Here is an 18,486-nt window from a genome sequence, read left to right as displayed (position 1 = left end):
GAAAGCCTTCCCAGAAGAGTTGAAGCTGTTATAGCTGCAAAGGGTGGGCCGACGTCATATTACACCCTATGGATAAAGAATGGGATGTCACTTAAGTTCATTTGCGTCTATAGGCAGATGAGCGAATACTTTTGGCAATATAGTGTATATATATATATATATATATATTATTTTTTTTTTTTTTTTTACAGTACCTTTAGAGGTTTTCTCAAAATCAGTGCTTTGGGACAGAAATCTCCTCCTACTTCTACAACACGCCAACCAATCTTTTTATGAAATATATTACAGACGAATATGTTGATATCATATTTTAAAAAAGTGTCTGTACATAGTTATAAGGTATTTCCTCAATATTTGAAGACTAACATTACAAAACATTATTTTTTTTTATTTTTTTTATTTTGTTCTCAGGATGCATGCAAAATTTGCGCGTTTAATTCATTAGTGTCTATCTGAATATTCATGTGTTCATGGAGCAATTTGGATAAACTATTGTTATATTTAAAAGCAATAAAGTGTCATATGAATATCTCATTATTATGTTTTACAGACACACGCTTAAAAAAGTTGCAGTATTGTGTGTGAGGGTGTGTCTTGTAAGCTTGTATAGCGTCGCTCCGCCCCTCAGTTGAAGATTATAAATGAGATCGGCTGGCAGCGGCTGAACGGGATCACTCATTCACTCTTTCAGATGTGTGTTGTTCGCAGGAACGGGCTCAACATGGCGGAAATACTCGCCTGTTTTTCAGTTCTCACTGTCTCTCTGTCCCGCTGCAGACTCAGATTATTATAAAGTTTCCCGAAGGATCAGTTTCCGGAGAGTCACCGTATCGACAGCGCTGTTTACATGAGATGAGAGACAGTAAAACTCCCGCGAACATGAGCGACTCACGCGCAGGTAAGAAACAAGTGCAACAGAGTCTGTGAAGAGATCATCTCTCATTCATTAGTTCATTCATTGGTCTGTACTGTGGGATTCGGACTATTTGTTCTTTCATAATTGGACCTTTCTTCAACTTTAGGCACTTTCATCACTGTGGACTTCTAGAAAGTCTTGTTAAAAATTTTTTCACACTCTCACTGGTTTATTTTAATTGTCTACTTACAATGTCCAACAGTGTGTGTACATGCATCACAGGAGATTTATGTCATTCAAGTCATTAAGCTTAAATTCCATCACAGCGCAAATTCTGTATTGTGTTTAATAGAATTCTGGAAATGATGCTGATGGAAATAAAATGTTTAACGACTAATTGTAATGACTAATTTCATAGCTAACATTTTATGTATCTTAAATGCATACAATTGAATCATATTTTCACACTATTTTCATAGTTACATCTTAATTGGAAATTATGCCCAATAAAAATATTCTGCTCACAAGTGATATTTACTTTGATTTTTCTTTGTTTTCCTCACACATTACTTTTCTCAGTTCATTTAAAGTTTTTGGTTAACGAGTGCACTAACTACTGAAAACAATTTATGCTATTAGTGGCAAAACTGTTTGGTCTGGTGAAAATAACACCATAACTGTTGGCCAGTCACAATGTTTGAAAAAGGATTGGATTTTCTCAATAATTATTGAAATGGTTTATTTCTCTCTTTGTTTAGATCAGTGTTTTGTTTATTTTGCAGCTGATTCTGCACAATTGTAAACTTGAATAAACATGAATCACTAAAATAGCTGGAATTGGTGCTTTTAGCTTATCCTTTAAAATAAAATATCCCCAGAAAAACATTTCATGGACCAGTGATTGTCTTACCTTTTTCGCCCCTCATGAGTTTGCATCCCTGTAATTTGTTGTGGCATTGCAAGTACAAATCTACAAATTAGAAAAGAAGCAAATGTTTTGTTTTTTCATTACCCATTTAGCGCTCTTGCCACCTGTGACCTCACACAGCATAGCTTACCTATGTGACAGAATTTCAAATATTATAAGTAAACATGCTACTAAGATGGACAGAAAACATGGCCAAGTTCTTGAATATTGACGATGGTTAGCCTATGTGGGATAGTGGTGTGCCGTAGAGTTTCTTAGTTGTAAGAAATGTGCCGTGATAGAAAAAAGGTTGGGGAAACACTGGTTTGGTTATCCTAATTTTAACATCAAGACAAGTCATTTGAATTTTATAATGGCTTTTCATAATTTCATATCAAAGCTAAAACAGTAAAATCCATACATAAGCCATTTAAAAAGTACCAAAAGTTAATGAAGGCATGTTAAAATTGTTTATAACATGTCAGTTTTAATGTGACCTATTACAGTTGAAGTCAAAAGTTTACATACACTAAGGTTGAAGTCATTAAAACCCATTTTTTTAATCACTCCACAGATCTCATACTAGCAAACTATAGTTTTGGAAAGTCATTTAGGACATCTACTTTGTGCATGACACAAGTTATTTTTCCAAAAATTGTTTACAGACAGACTGTTTCACTTTTAACAGACAATATCACAATTCCAGTGGGTCAGAAGTTTACATACACTAAGTTAACTGTGCCTTTAAGCAGCTTGGAAAATTCCAAAAAATGTCAAGCCTTTAGGCAAGTAGCTTCTGATAGGCTAATTGTAGTTAATTGGAGGTGTACCTGTTAGTGTATTTTAAGGCCTACCTTCAGACTCTGTGCCTCTTTTTTTTGACATCATGGGAAAATCAAAAGAAACAGCCAAGACCTCAAACACTGTGGACCTCCACATGTCATTCTTGGAAGCAATTTCCAAATGCTGAAGGTACCATGTTCATCTGAACAAACAATAATACAAGTATAAACACCATGGGACCATGCAGCCATCATACCTGGAAGGTGACACATTCTGTCTTGAATGTAGTTTGGTGTGAAAAGTGCAAATCAATCCCAGAACAACAGCAAAGGACCTTGTGAAGATGCTTGAAGGAAACCAGTAGACAAGTATCAACATCCACTGTAAAACGAGACCTATATCGACATAACCTGAAAGGCTGCTCAGCAAGGAAGAAGCCACTGCTCCAAAACCGCCATAAAAAAGCCAGACTACAGTTTGCAAGTGCACATGGGGACAAAGATCTTACTTTTTGGAGAAATGTCCTCTGGTCTGATGAAACAAAAATTGAACCGTTTGGCCATAATGATCATCGTTATGTTTGGAGGAAAAAGGGTGAGGCTTGCAAGCTGAAGAACGCCATCCCAACCGTGAAGCATGGGGGTGGTAGCATCATGTTGTAGGGGTGCTTTGCTGTAGGAGGGGCTGGTGCACTTTACAAAATAGATGGCATCATAAGGAAGGAAAATTTTATGGCTAAATTAAAGCAACATCTCAAGACATCTGCCAGGAAGTTAAAGCTCGGTCGCAAATGGGTCTTCCAAATGGACAATGACCCCAAGCATACCTCCACAGTTGTGGCAAAATGGCTTAAGGACAACAAAGGTATTGGAGTGGCCATCACAAAGCTCTGACCTCAGTCTGGTAGAAAATTTGTGGGCAGAACAAAAAAAGCATGTGTGAGCAAGGAGACCTACAAACCTGACTTAGTTACACCAGTTCTGTCTGGAGGACTGGGCCAAAATTCCAGCAACTTATTGTGAGAAGCTTGTGGAAGGCTACCCAAAACATTTGACACAAGTTAAACAATTTAAAGGCAATGCTACTAAATACTAACAGTGTATGTAAACTTCTGACCCACTGGGAATGTGATGAGAGAATTAAAGCTGAAATAAATAATTCTCTCTACTATTATTCTGACATTTCACATTCTTAAAATAAAGTAGTGATCCTAACTGACCTAAGACAGGGAATGTTTTCTACGATTAAATGACAGGAATTGTAAAAAAACTGAGTTTAAATGTATTTGGCTAAGGTGTATGTAAACTTCTGACTTCAACTGTATAACAAAAAGACAAAAGTTGAAATCCGTTAGTTTAAATAAAAATCTACTCCATTGAAGAAACAGCCAATATCATAATTATAAACCATTGTAACTTTTTCTACAAACTTTGTGACCGTTATTCTACAAAAGACCAAATTTTCTGACATCCACTCAGACGAGGTGTGTGCTGGACTGTTTTTTTCCATCCTGGACCCGAACGCTCCCGCTGAATTTTACTTGCATGTTCACTTTTTTTTTTTTTTTTTTTTTTTTTTTTTTTTTTGTGTTATTGCTGTTATGAGGTTGCATGACACGATACCTATCTGATTTTGAGGTTGAATTCTTGAAACTAAATTGACAATTTTCCAGTGAGTTTCACATTTGATGTCCACGCTTTGGTTTCCCATTCTTCAGCAGCCATATCACCCTGTAGCTCAAGACCGGCTGCCCACTGAAGCTAAGCAGGGTTGAGCCTGGTCTGTACCTGAATGGGAGACATCCTAGTGAAAACTAAGGTTGCTGCTAGAGGAGGTGTTTGAGAGGCCAGCAGGGGGTGCTCACCCTGCGGTCTGTGTGGGTCCTAATGCCCCAGTATAGTGACGGGGACACTATACTGTAAAAAGGCACCGTCTTTCGGATGAGATGTTAAACCAAGGTCCTGACTCTCTGTGGTCATTAAAAATCACTTCTCGTAAAGAGTAGGGGTGTAACCCCTGTGTCCTGGCCAAATTCCCCCATTGGCCCTTCTCAATCATGGCCTCCTAATAATCCCCATCCATTAATTGGCTCCATAACTCTCTCTCCTCTCCACCAATAGCTGGTGTGTGGTGGGTATACTGGTGCACTATGGCTGCCGTCGCATCATCCAGGTGGATGCTGCACACTGGTGGTGGTTGAGGAGAGTCCCCTGTTCAATGTGTAAAGCACTTTGAGTGTAGTGTCAGAAAAGCGCTATATAAATGTAATGTTCGTTCGTTCGTTCGTTCATAAAGCCCTGTTGACTACCTGCGTAGCCTGCTCTAAATATTGGATAATTAGATTCATGTGCTGTGCAAATGTTTACATTTGTATTTTCTGTTTAATGTTATCAAAAATAAAATAATTGTAAATTATTTTATTTTGTATTAAGTAATAACACAAAGATATCCACATTGGATTTTTCAGACTCTTCTCTGACCGCCTGCTTCCACACATCACTTATTGAAAGTACCGTCTGCTCCCGCCTTCAACTCGGAAATTCAATCCTGCGGCGCAAGAAATCTAGCACAAACCTTCAGACTGTTCTGGAATAGTGTGCTATGTCTTTATTTACTAATTGGACTTACAGTTTTTGTACAGCGGAATGGTCAAAAATAAGAAAAATCTCAGTGACGGAATGTTCAAATAAGCCGATGGAGTGCTCGTTAATTCAAAGTTTCACAGTAAAAACCTACAAAAAGGCTTTTGATCTGCTTTCAGGTTCTCTCTCCGTCTCTATCTGACGGATTAGCTGACTGATTTATGCCACAGTCTTGTCTGACTATCCAGCTAGCTAGTTGACTGTTTGTCTTACTGTAATGTCTGCTTAACCATCTAACTTAACTTTTAAAACTAGTGTAAACTTTAAGACAAGGCTTTGTCAAGCCAAACTTTAACTAGCTAGTTAGACCACGCTCTAGTTGTTATGTGTAATGCTCCGTTGCATTGAACACTACACAACAGTTTTGAGATTCATGGAAAAAATCCTTAAACACTGAAACCAGATTGAGAGGAAAGGCGTGTAGGATAAGGGAGGAATGTTTCCATTTCAGGTTTGAAGTAAAAATATTTTTTTCAGAGGACCAGTGGTCTCCCCCCTCCCCGAACCTGCCCGCGGACCATGTGCTGAACTCTGGAGCCGTCATATTCCCTGGTAAATCTGTCTTTAAAGTCTCTTATCCAGGAAGATTTAGAAACCCTGTCAGTCTGTACTGGTCTTATGGAGGGCATGTATGTCAACAGGTGCTTTTGATCAGCATGGATGTCCTCTGGTCATATTTCCTGTGGAATCTCAGTGCAAACTATCACAGGAGGTCAGCAGAGAGGATGTGTCTCACTTCATACACTACTGTCTGCGCCTACACAAGTATGGAACACTTTCACACACCTTTATGGAATAGTTCGCCCAAACTAGTCACATTTTTCTCACCCTCGTTTGGTTCCAAATCTGCATTACTTTTGCTTCTGTGGAACTTTAAAGATGTTTTGAATGCACAAGCTGCTCTTTTCCAGAAAATGAATGTGGCTTTACTGTCAAGCTCAATTACAGAACAATATCATAAAAGTAGGCCACAAGATTTCTGAAACCATCACTGTAAACTCTAAAGTTGCCATTACTGGAAAAAATCTAGTTATCTTAATTAAACATTACTTAATGTCATGTTTTGGGCTCATAACTTGAATATTTAAGTTCCTTGAACTTATAAATCTATAGACTTTAAGATTTTAGTGTACATAATTGAAACGATTGACTAAAAAATTGAGGCTATGGGGAATACCCACAATGCCTTGTGCTGGAGTTATTTAATTATGGTTGATTGTCAAAGGGAACAGATTGGGGCATTTAAAGATTTAAGTTTTAGCTCTTGTAGTATTTGTCGTTTGGTGTGATGTCACCATTAGGGTGATCTGTGTCCCCTCTGGTCAAGTTGAAACCTTCACACTATCTCAGTTCTCCTTGTGCATGTGCAACTGAAGTACAGGTGTCTGTGCATTTCTGTGGAGAAATAAGTTTAATGATTCACCTAGAATCTGATATAATCTTCTGTATTTGAGCTGTTATTCTATGATCAATTTGAGTCTATTCAACTAAAATTAAGTTGAAACAACAATTTAATTGCAAATCTGAGTTGTCTACTTGCATCTAGTTATCTTAAGTACTTATGGTTATTCTGTATGAACAGCAAGTTAAATGAACTTAATTACACAAGTTTTGATGGCTTTAGTCATTTGAATTGAGTAGTCAACTTATTAGGGTTTTCAGGGTACATCTGTGAGGAACCGACCAAATTAAGTCATTGTCCTCTGAAAATCTTCCACACTAGCTCTTGGCACATGAAGACTCCTTGCACCAGGTGCCCACGCATGTTGTGACAGATTGTGATGCATTTGAATGTTTTGAATTAAACTGAAGTGCAGAAAAGATTTGAGCTACAGCAGAACGAGGAACAGATTTTCAGTGAATGACAAATTGTGGTCTGTTCCTCTTATAGAGCTATCATTTGTCTTCAGAGGTCTTGGAATATAGTGAGTAAATTACAACTTTCAATGACCTTTCAAACCTCAGGCTATGTTTTCACCTCTGCCCTTCATTTCTCCATTGACAGTATAAAAGGAGAGGCGAGTCTGGTGTCTGTGGTAGTCGATCTGAGGCAAGCGAACGTCAACATTGCACGGTTTATCGCCGAAACGCTTCTGTTATTAGAGGTATTCATGACCTTGATTGTCTTTTCTATGATTGCTTATCTAATATCAGTTTTAGGTTTTCTATAATTGACAATTAGCCTTGTATGGACAGGAGTGAGAAGATGACTGATTTTTATGCTGAATTTTGTGTTTGTGTGGAAAAATAATTTCTGTTCTGTTTGGCTTTAATGTTCTGGGTTCAGTACCAGTTAAGCTCCATCAACAACATTTGTAGCATAATGTTGATTTACAACAGAAAATGTCAACTACCTCAGTAAAAAAAAAAAAAAAAAAATCTTAAATTGCTTTTTTTTTTTTTTTTTTTTTTAAATGCTTACATAAAGTCCATTTCTGGTATCCTTGCGCATGTCGTGTGATGTTACTGTGTTTTACATGATCATTACGGGAGTTGAAATATTGGATAAAACTTTACACAGACAAGGATAAAGGTATTTAATTACACTAGCCTCATGTTAACGCATGTTGAGGTCTTGTGGTGTTTAATGTTTAGGCCGGCTGCCGGGCAGTTTGTGTTTCTATTGTAAGTGCACTAGTGTAGCTGTGATTTTTCAAGGGAAGATGAGTCTTAATGATTTTCTGTGGTAAAAGGGGAAGTATGCAACAAATGCTGTCAATGGAGCTTAACTTAGAACTTTCTTTTGTGTCTCTGTCCAAGAAATTCCAAGTTAAGTCTTTATTTGGGGTAGGGCTTAAAGATTAAAAATGCATCTGGCTGATGCACACTGTCGCGAGGACACTCATCCCTCGCGCATGCTTGCAGCAGCTAGATTATAACGTGATGGATCGAACTTGTGTCGCTGTGCATTTCTTATTGTGAAGAAAATTGGCAATATGCAGCTTTATTAAGAGTTTGTTTTAGGGGGCCTGGGTAGCTCAGTGGCAAAGATGCTGGCTACCACCCCTGGAGTTCGCTAGTTCGAATCCCAGGGTGTGCTGAGTGACTCCAGCCAGGTCTCCTAAGCAACCAAATTGGCCCGGTTGCTAGGGAGGGTAGAGTCACATGGGGTAACCTCCTCATGATCGCTATACAGTGCATCTGGAAAGTATTCACAGCGCTTCACTTTTTCCACATTTTGTTATGTTACAGCCTTATTCCAAAATGGATTAAATTCATTATTTTCTTCAAAATTCTGTAAACAATACCCCATAATGACAACGTGAAAAGTTTGTTTGAAATCTTTGCAAATTTATTAAAAATAAAAAACAAAAATATCACACGTACATAAGTATTCACAGCCTTTGCTCAATACTTTGTTGAAGCACCTTTGGCACCAATTAAAGGCTCAAGTCTTTGAGTATGATGCTACAAGCTTGGCACACCTATTTTTGGGCAGTTTCTCCCATTCTTCTTTGCAGGACCTCTCAAGCTCCATCAGGTTGGATGGGGAGTGTCGGTGCACAGCCATTTTCAGATCTCTCCAGAGATGTTCAATCGGGTTCAAGTCTGGGCTCTGGCTGGGCCACTCAAGGACATTCACAGAGTTGTCCCGGAGCCACTCCTTTGTTATCTTGGCTGTGTGCTTAGGGTCGTTGTCCTGTTGGAAGATGAACCTTCGCCCCAGTCTGAGGTCCAGAGCGCTCTGGAGCAGGTTTTCATCAAGGATGTCTCTGTACATTGCTGCTTTCATCTTTCCCTCGATCCTGACTAGTCTCCCAGTTCCTGCCGCTGAAAAACATCCCCACAGCATGATGCTGCCACCACCATGCTTCACTGTAGGGATGGTATTGGCCAGGTGATGAGTGGTGCCTGGTTTCCTCCAGACATGACGCTTGCGATTCAGGCCAAAGAGTTCAATCTTTGTTTCTCATGGTCTGAGAGTCCTTCAGGTGCCTTTTGGCAAACTCCAGGCGGGCTGTCATGTGCCTTTTACTGAGGAGTGGCTTCTGTCTGGCCACTCTACCATACAGGCCTGATTGGTGGAGTGCTGCAGAGATGGTTGTTCTTCTGGAAGGTTCTCCTCTCTCCACAGAGAAACGCTGGAGCTCTGTCAGAGTGACCATCGGGTTCTTGGTCACCTCCCTGACTAAGGCCCTTCTCCCCCGATTGCTCAGTTTGGCTGGGCGGCCAGCTCTAGGAAGAGTCCTGGTGGTTCCAAACTTCTTCCGTTTACGGATGATGGAGGCCACTGTGCTCATTGGGACCTTCGGTGCTGCAGAAATTTGTCTGTACCCTTCCCCAGATCTGTGCCTCGATACAATCCTGTCTCGGAGGTCTACAGGCAATTCCTTGGACTTCATGGCTTGGTTTGTGCTCTGACATGCACTGTTAACTGTGGGACCTTATATAGACAGGTGTGTGCCTTTCCAAATCATGTCCAATCAACTGAATTTACCACAGGTGGACTCCCATCAAGTTGTAGAAACATCTCAAGGATGATCAGTGGAAACAGGATGCACCTGAGCTCAATTTTGAGTGTCATGGTAAAGGCTGTGAATACTTGTGATATTTTTTATTTTTAATAAAATTGCAAAGATTTCAAACAAACTACTTTCATGTTGTCATTATGGGGTATTGTTTGTAGAATTGAGGAAAATGAATTTAATCCATTTTGGAATAAGGCTGTATTATAAAATGTGGAAAAAGTGAAGCGCTGTGAATACTTTCCAGATGCACTGTAATGTGGTTTGCTCTCGGTGGGGAGCATGGTGATTTGTGCGTGGATGCCGCGGAGAATAGCGTGAAGTCTCCACGCGCTATATCTCCGCGGTAACGTGCTCAACAAGCCACGTGATGAGATGCACGGGTTGACTGTCTCGGATGAGATTCGCCCTCCGCTGCGTCACTACGCCAGCACATGCACATTGGAGCACATTGGGAATTGGGCATTCCAGATTGGGAGAATTTTTTTTTGTTAAAGATGGATTGAAGTGAACAAAGGTGTGAGTTAGTCCTCGCCCCATTATACACTGCAACAAAATGTTTTTGATTTGTTTTTGTTTTTCAATATAAATATCTAAAACTCCTTTAAAAAAAAAAAAAAGTACATTTTCTTTAGCAGCTGTGCTGCCGAAGAAAAAATTGTTCTGAGAATGTTGAATATAATATTAAAAATACAAATATTTTAAAATATCTGAATCCTAAAAAAAAAATTAAAAAAAATGCATTCACCTGAGAAGCAGCATATAAGATATTTAGACTTGTTTTTAGAGAATAGATCTTGAATAAAAGTATGTCTTTACTGCACTCGCAGAAGTAAAACCAAGTGGAAAAAATACACTTCTATACAAAGTACACTGTATCTTAAATTCTTAGTCTAAATATCTTGTATGTTGCTTCAAGTAAATATATCTTGTTTTAAGGATTTTTAGACCATTTTGAATGGAAAACAAGACACACTTGATAACAATAGGATTTTTTGCAGTGAATTTCTTTACAGAATTAAACTTAGTAGTTTTTCCCTTTAATTCAGTGAATGTCATTTAGAGGTATTTTTAAAAGATGATTTTGTCCTCTGTATTGTTAGCAAGCACATTTAATACAACTTTTTAAGTTGGGGCACAAGCTGAATAATCGGTTAAGAGCTAATGACTAATCGTTGCAATCACAGATTAGTCGAATAATCATTCTAATAATCGTTAGATTAGTTATCAAAATAATCATTCGTTGCAGCCCTAATTTGGGATAATGTCTTGGATAGAAGTTAATATTGTGCTGGGCTGTGTTTCCCGAAAGCATTGAAACGCAGCCCTGTTCAGTCCAAACCTACAGCCATTTTTCTCTTTCCACACTGTATGATTTCCTTTGCTGATCGTTCAATCAAAAATGAAAATTATTATAATTAATCATGTCGTTCCGACCCTGTATTTCCTTCCACATAACACAAGTGAAACATTAGGTAAAATGTTAGTGCTGCTTTTTCCATTTAAACAAAAGTGGAATGTGCTCCAAAAAGCAAAAAAAAAAAGCACAAAGTATCAAAAGTTTTTGAATTTAATTTGAAATTTGCACCACACAATTGGCTCTCGTGAGTCATGTAACTGACTGTGAAATGAAGAAAAGCTTTTGGTGGAGGGGACAATTATCAATGAATGACTCAAATTTCAAGTCTTTACACACAACTAGCGAACGGCTGAAGAAGGCTTTGAATAAACAGCGCTACAGTGCTGCTTTTTTATTATTTTTTTTTTTTCCATTACTGGAGCTTGGCACTGGCATTATAAATCACTATATACGTTTGTTGTATAGACAGAAGCTCGGACATTGTACCCAACATCTCCTTTTTGTTTCATTGAAGAAAGAAAATACAGGGTTTAAATGACACGAGTGAGAGGACATGACCGAACTTTTCCTTTTAATGTTCTGTAAATGTCTGGTGTAAGAGTGAAAAGCTCTTGTTTTGTCCTTATGAGGTTAAAATGTGAGAGTGAGTGCAGAGATTGAGAGAAATCACATGCCTGCTGTCAGTCACATCTAATAATGCTGCTCGCTGTTCTCCAGGCAGGGTCATGAAACACTTACTCTGCATTTCATAATCCCATTCGGTATCATTCGCTAATATTTGTACGTATTTGTGTGCACAAGTTCTCTACCACAATATAAACTTTTTTTTTTTTTTTTTTTTTTTTTTTTTTTTTAATAAAGGCGTACACTACATATATGATCTCCTATACCAGATTGAGCGGTAATGTTAAAGGTTTTGTAGGGTCACTTTAGTTTTTCAAATTGTGAAGTATCAGCATACATGTAGTTTCGGTTGGTTCTCATGTTTTTTTTTTTTCTCACTTAAGTTGTGCAGGCTGTAATGTGTCTGACAACCCATTGGCTGTTTTAACACCCTTCTGGTGTAGTTCTGCAGGAGGATCATCCATTCAGTGTATATCGTTCAACCAAAGAAGAAAGATGTTTTAAAGCAGCTGGGGAAACTTCTGACACCCAATGGCTCCAAACAGCGCAGACCCATCCTCTTCAAAGTGAGTTCATCAGGTGTAAATGTGTAATCTCAGTTAGTGGCTGAATTATCAGACTTCAAATATACATTTTCAAATTGAGTCAGTTCATTTAAATAAATGATTGATCTGGATATTTATGGCCATTACCTATAGAAGAAAATAATTTAACTTTATATTAGCAACACATTCAACACTCTGACTGAGAATATATATTTGTGAAATTTATAAGAGAGCAGATAAAAGGACTGGAAGGAATTCACTACAGGGGCTTTTTTGTATTTTTTATTTAGCAATTTATATAGACTTCTTAAATATCGGGGGCATATTGGTCACTTTTGGTGTCATCTATTTTTTTTATTTATTTATTTTTTTTCCAAGCCCAGGTTAATTTCTGACAGACCTGGCACAGTTTTAAAGTATAGCCAGAAGATGTGTCTCAAAGTAGAGCTTAAATTGTATTGATATGGAACATTCCTTTTTAATGTAAAACTTGAATGACTGTGTTCTCGTGTTTTACAGCATGTTTTCCTCAAAGACATTTTTGAACTTTCCAACTACATCGACAAAAGCCAGTTAACATCTAGTTTGGGAGGATACCTCACGTACTGCCATACGAGCTGGGTTGCCTTCATTAAGGTTGGTGTGTGTGTGTGTGTGTGTGTGTGTGTGTTTATCATTGAGCAATAATACTAGCACGCTGTCATGCGTTTAAATATTCAATTGCATATACTGTATACGTGTGTGTGTGTGTGTGTGTGTGTGTGAGGATTGAGTGTCTGAGTGGAGCTGTAGCACCATGTGGAATTACATCAATGCAAGCCTGAAGTTGAATCCTATGATGCCATCTCTCTTCCACCTTTAGACCCGCTATTCAAATCTGAACACACAAACCTCACATGCACCCGCATGCACACATTGCATAATGGAGTAAAGTGTTTGTGTGCATTCACGTAAGAGCTTGCATTAGTGATGTCTGATTCCTTGTGTTTGTGCAAGATAGATAAACTCCGAACACAACAAGGTCTTATGATCAGCTGTAACTTGAGTGAACAGACTTCCATAACAGGATCACTGAGTTTATCTATTCACATTATTTCAAAGATGACTGCTGTTTTTAAAGGGATAGTTTACACAAAAATGAAAATACTGTCAGTTTACTCACAATTATGTTGCTTCAAAACCCTCTGACTGTCATCTGTGGAACAAATGTTTAGCTGAATGTTCAGTCTCAGTCACCATTCACTTTCCATGCACAGAAAAGAGGCATTGAATGGTGACTGGGACTAATATTCAGAAGAAAATCTTTTTGCAAAGGGTTTGGAGCATCATGAGAGTGATTAAATGATGAATGTGTCTTGTTCTGTGTGTGTTGTGTGGTGAGTGTATTAATGAGCACACATCTCTATTGTGTGCCTCCCTGGAGAAGCTTCAGAGCGCTAGAGATCATTAGCAAATGAAAGGAGCACATGCTCTTTCACTCGTGTACTTGTCCCTCACCGTCACATGCGGCTGATTTATTTTTTTTTATTTTTTTTTTTTTTTTTTCTGCCTCTTTCTGATGTGTTCTTGTGACGCTTTAAGCACTAGTTCCAGTGCTCAGGGACTGAGAGCTGCTGAGAGGAGATATTCGAGCTGTATGTGACCCACAAGCCTATAGAAACTTGAAGGGTTCTTTTTAGTGTTTGACTTAAGGACAGGATGGCTGATATATTTGCCATACATATGTGTTGATTTAATTTCCACAATTGTATGTTATTCAATATTCACTTAATTTACTGGACACATTAGAATTTTTTTTATTATCCATTGACAAAAGTTGTTGATGTTTGTAACTGACACTAGGCTGAATGAACACTTCACCAAACCTGTCAAAACATCTTGTTCCTTTTATACTCTAAAATCAAAAGATGAATAACATTGTATTTTGCATTTAGAAAATGAAGCCTATTTTTAGGGCAACAAAGACTTTTTACATTGTAATTTTCGTGACTATTATGCACGTTTTACACTTAATTTACTCTTATTCTCATACTGTTATTCATCTGGATGTTTTACTTTTACTATTCCCATTGTTTTAATGATTAATCTTCTTACTGTAACACTATATTACAATCTGGTAATGAGAATTGGGGGTAAAATGTACTCGAGTGTCCTGAAAATGTCATGTCATATACACCGTATTTTCCAGAATATACACCGATCAGCCACAACATTAAAACCATCTGCCTAATATTGTCTAGGTCCCCTCGTGCCGCCAAAACAGCACCAACCACATCTCAGAATAGCATTCAGAGATATTCTTCTCACCACAATTGTACAGAGCAGTTATGAGTTACCGTAGACTTTGTCAGTTTGAACCAGTCTGGCCATTCTCTGTCCTCTCATCAAAAAGGCATTTCCATCTACAGAACTGCTGCTCACTGGATGTTTTTTGTTTTTGGCACTATTCTGAGTAAATTCTAGAGACTGTTGTGTGAAAATCCCAGGAGATCAGCAGTTACAGAAATACTCAAACCAGCCCATCTGGCACCAACAATCATCCATGCGATTATCTAATCACCCAATCGTGTGGCTGCAGTGCCTAAAATCATGCAGATACAGGTCAGGAGCTTCAGTTAAAGTTCACATCAACCATCAGAATGGGGAAAAAATGTGAGAACAGTGATTTTGACCTTGGCATGATTGTTGGTGCCAGATGGGCTGGTTTGAGTATTTCTGTAACTGCTGATCTCCTGGGATTTTCACACACAACAGTCTCTAGAATTTACTCCAGATGGAATCAAAAGAATTCAGTGTAGCCAAACAGCAAAATTAAGCTCTCCCTTAGGCGTTGTGTAGTTCCAGAGAAACAAATAACCAATCACAGCCCTTCTAACAAAAGACATGAGAACATTTACAATAATATAACTCTACATTTGTATATTACAATAATACAGAAATATGTCACCTGTGTCTGCAGACTACACAAAGCGTAAAATTGTGTTTTGCTCAAACTTAATGACATTCTTTTTCCAAGACTGCTTTGTCTGAGGCAGTTTAGTCTGATGCCTTAATGTACGAGACTTTAGACATGACAGTGTTTTTCCTGAGACCTGAGGCATGCTGCTGTTCTGTCTGATGTCTGAGAACTGACACTGAGGTCTGAGAATGTCCTAAAATGAACACCGTACAGGTGGCTGCTCCTGGGTCCTCCCGGGATTTTGACCCGCTGCAACTTATAGTCAGGTGCGACTTTATTTCCGGAAAATACGGTAATATAACGTGTGTGGGTGGGTGAGGGGTTGTGTGTAGGGCTGCAAGTAACGATTCTTTTGATAATCAACTAATCTAACGATTATTAGAACAATTATTTGACTATTTGGGCAATTTTTGCAACGATTAATCATTAGCTTTTAGCTTTTAACCGACTATTCAGCTTGTGCCCTGACTTAAAAGGTTGTATTAAACGTGTTTACTAACATTAAAGTGGACAAAATCATCTTTTAAAAATACCTCTAAATGACATTCACTGAATTAAAGGGGAAAAATACTTGGATTTTTGTTTAATTCATTTAAAAAAATCACTGCAAAAAAATCCTATTATCAAGTGGTTTTTGTCTTGTTTTCCATTTAAAATGTATCTAAAATTCCTTATAAGAAGAAACGGAAGATAATTAGACTTGCTTTCAGAATGTATCTTGAATAGGCCTAGAAGTGTATTTTGTATTTTTTTTTTTCACTCGTAATTCTGCCAGTGCAGTAAAGACAAAATATATTTGTATTGAACAGTGTTTACCATTAATTACCTAGACTGTGGCGGGCCGCCACACAGTTTCATAATGAACCGAAAATGTTTTATGCTTCTCATAATAACATAAGATCTCTAACTTTGTGTTTTGTGCCCTTGCTTCGGCAAAGCATCTGCACCCTGTTTGATTGACAGGCAGTGTATGTGTGCTGAACATGCGCGTGTTCCGAAAATGCTCACACTAATGCGTGCCTGAATGGTCAAATACATTTCATGTAAACACAGTGACGTTTAAAGTGAACTTAAACAGCGGAGAAAAAATGGATTTGTATTAATGTCAGAATTGTAAATATAAATGTAAGCTAATAGACCTGCTGCTGTCTAGTGTGTCATAATCAAACGTAACGAGAAAATGAGAAAACACTTGACTGAGTAACTTTAGAACCTTTAAAAAGTATTAATGTATTATAATCATACAGTGAAGACCAGTAGTAGTTTTGTTGCAATTCAGAATGAAAGTTTACTAACTTTTAAAGCTGTTAAAGCACTGAATTTTCTTAATTTGAATTTTTTGTTCTATTTCTATTCATTGCTTTTAATTTAGTAAACAGTCAGTAATAAAATAATAGACTTGAATAATTAAGAACTTGAAACCATTCTTCCATTCTTTTTGTGGACTTCAGTTCGGCTTTCAACACCATCATCCCAGCTATTCTCCAGACTAAATTGCACCAACTCTCTCTTCCCACATCTGTCTGTCAGTGGATTACCAGCTTTCTGACAGACAGGTAGCAGCTTGTACTTCCAGCACCTGTACAATCAGCACTGGTGCCCCCCCATGGATGTGTGCTCTCCCCACTACTCTTCTCCCTCTACACCAATGACTGCATCGCCAAGGACCCCTCTGTCAAGCTCCTGAAGTTTGCAGACGACACCACTGTCATCAGCCTCATCCGAGATGACGATGAGTCTGTATACAGAAGGGAGATTGAACGGCTGGCTGTCTGGTGCAGTCAAAACAACCTTGAGCTGAACACGCTCAACTGTAGAGATCATTGTGGACTTTAGGAGGAACACTCCAACACTGACCCCCCTCACCATTCTAAACAGCACTGTGGCAGCAGTGGAGTCATTCAGGTTCCTGGGCACTACCATCTCACAGGATCTGAAGTGGGAGACCCACATTGACTCCATTGCAAAAAAAGGCCCAGCAGAGGTTGTACTTCCTTCGCCAGCTGAGGAAATTCAACCTGCCACAGGCGCTGCTGATACAGTTTTACTCAGCAGTCATTGAGTCTGTCCTCTGCACTTCAATAACTGTCTGGTTTGGTTCAGCTACGAAATCAGACATCAGAAGACTACAAAGGACAGTTCGGACTGCTAAGAGGATTAATGGTTGCCCCCTGCCCTCCCTTCAAGAACTATACACTTCCAGAGTGAGGAAAAAGGCTGGAAAAATCACTCTGGACCCCACTCACCCTGCACACTACCTTTTTGAACTGTTGCCTTCTGGCCGATGCTTCAGAGCTCTGAGCACCAGAACCGTCAGGCACAGGAACAGTTTTTTTTTTCCCCCCAGGTTATCCATCTCATGAACAGTTAAAACTGCCCCTTTGAGCAATAATTAATGTGCAGTACACAGCTTAGTCTTTTTATATTATCCAACACATCCAACCTCTTCTGCCATTACATTCCCTTGCACTGTATATAACCGATTTGTATTTAGATTTCCACTACGTGTGTGTATGTGTCTGTGTGTGCGCGCATATTCAGTTGTGCCCTGGCAGAAATTGTCAAGTTTTGGCATTGATTTTGAAAATGACTGATCATGCAAAAAAAGAAAAAAAAAAAAAAAAGGATAGTGATCATATGAAGCCATTTATTATCACATAGTTGTTTGGCTCCTTTTTAAAATCATGATAACAGAAATCACCCAAATGGCAAAAACCCACAGGTAACCTCAGGAGAAAAAATAGACTGCTCTGGAAAAAGACGGTGTGGTTGTTTCAAGGAGCATAATATGACGATACTTGATCAAAAACGAGCTGCATGGTCGAGTTGCCAGAAAGAAGCCAATGCCACAAAAAAGCCCGGTTACAATATGCCCGACAACACCTTGACACGCCTCACAGCTTCTGGTACACTGTAATTTGGAGTGACGAGACCAAAATAGAGCTTTATAGTCACAACCATAAGCGCGATGTTTGGAGAGGGGTCAACAAGTATTGTGCTCCTTGAAAACCACACCATCTTTTTCCAGAGCAGCCTGTATTTCTCCTGAGGTTACCTGTGGGTTTTTCTTTGTATCCCGAACAATTCTTCTGGCAGTTGTGGCTGAAATCTTTCTTGGTCTACCTGACCTTGGCTTGGTATCAAGAGATCCCCGAATTTTCCACTTCTTAAGTGATTAAACAGTACTGACTGGCATTTTCAAGGCTTTGGATATCTTTTTATATCCTTTCCATCTTTATAAAGTTCCATTACCTTGTTATGCAGGTCTTTTGACAGTTCTTTTCTGCTCCCCATGGCTCAGTATCTAGCCTGCTCAGTGCATCCACGTGAGAGCTAACAAACTC

The 18,486-nt window shown here is 38.7% G+C and overlaps 1 protein-coding gene across 1 annotated transcript in view; it reads left to right on the top strand.

Annotated features, from left to right (window-relative positions):
- The first annotated feature begins 759 nt into the window (after positions 1-759).
- The window catches only part of si:ch211-241j12.4 (uncharacterized), a 36,152-nt gene continuing 18,425 nt past the window's right edge, over positions 760-18,486 (top strand). The window contains exons 1-6 of the mRNA XM_051655089.1: positions 760-898; positions 5,666-5,740; positions 5,830-5,953; positions 7,194-7,293; positions 12,082-12,204; positions 12,703-12,819. Coding sequence (XP_051511049.1) covers positions 853-898; positions 5,666-5,740; positions 5,830-5,953; positions 7,194-7,293; positions 12,082-12,204; positions 12,703-12,819 — 585 coding nt within the window. The 5' untranslated portion in view covers positions 760-852. The remainder of the gene's footprint in view (positions 899-5,665; positions 5,741-5,829; positions 5,954-7,193; positions 7,294-12,081; positions 12,205-12,702; positions 12,820-18,486) is intronic.

This window comes from Myxocyprinus asiaticus, chromosome 25 (genome assembly GCF_019703515.2).
Source record: "Myxocyprinus asiaticus isolate MX2 ecotype Aquarium Trade chromosome 25, UBuf_Myxa_2, whole genome shotgun sequence".
Lineage (NCBI taxonomy): Eukaryota > Metazoa > Chordata > Actinopteri > Cypriniformes > Catostomidae > Myxocyprinus > Myxocyprinus asiaticus.
This window is presented reverse-complemented; position numbering and strand designations above follow the sequence as displayed.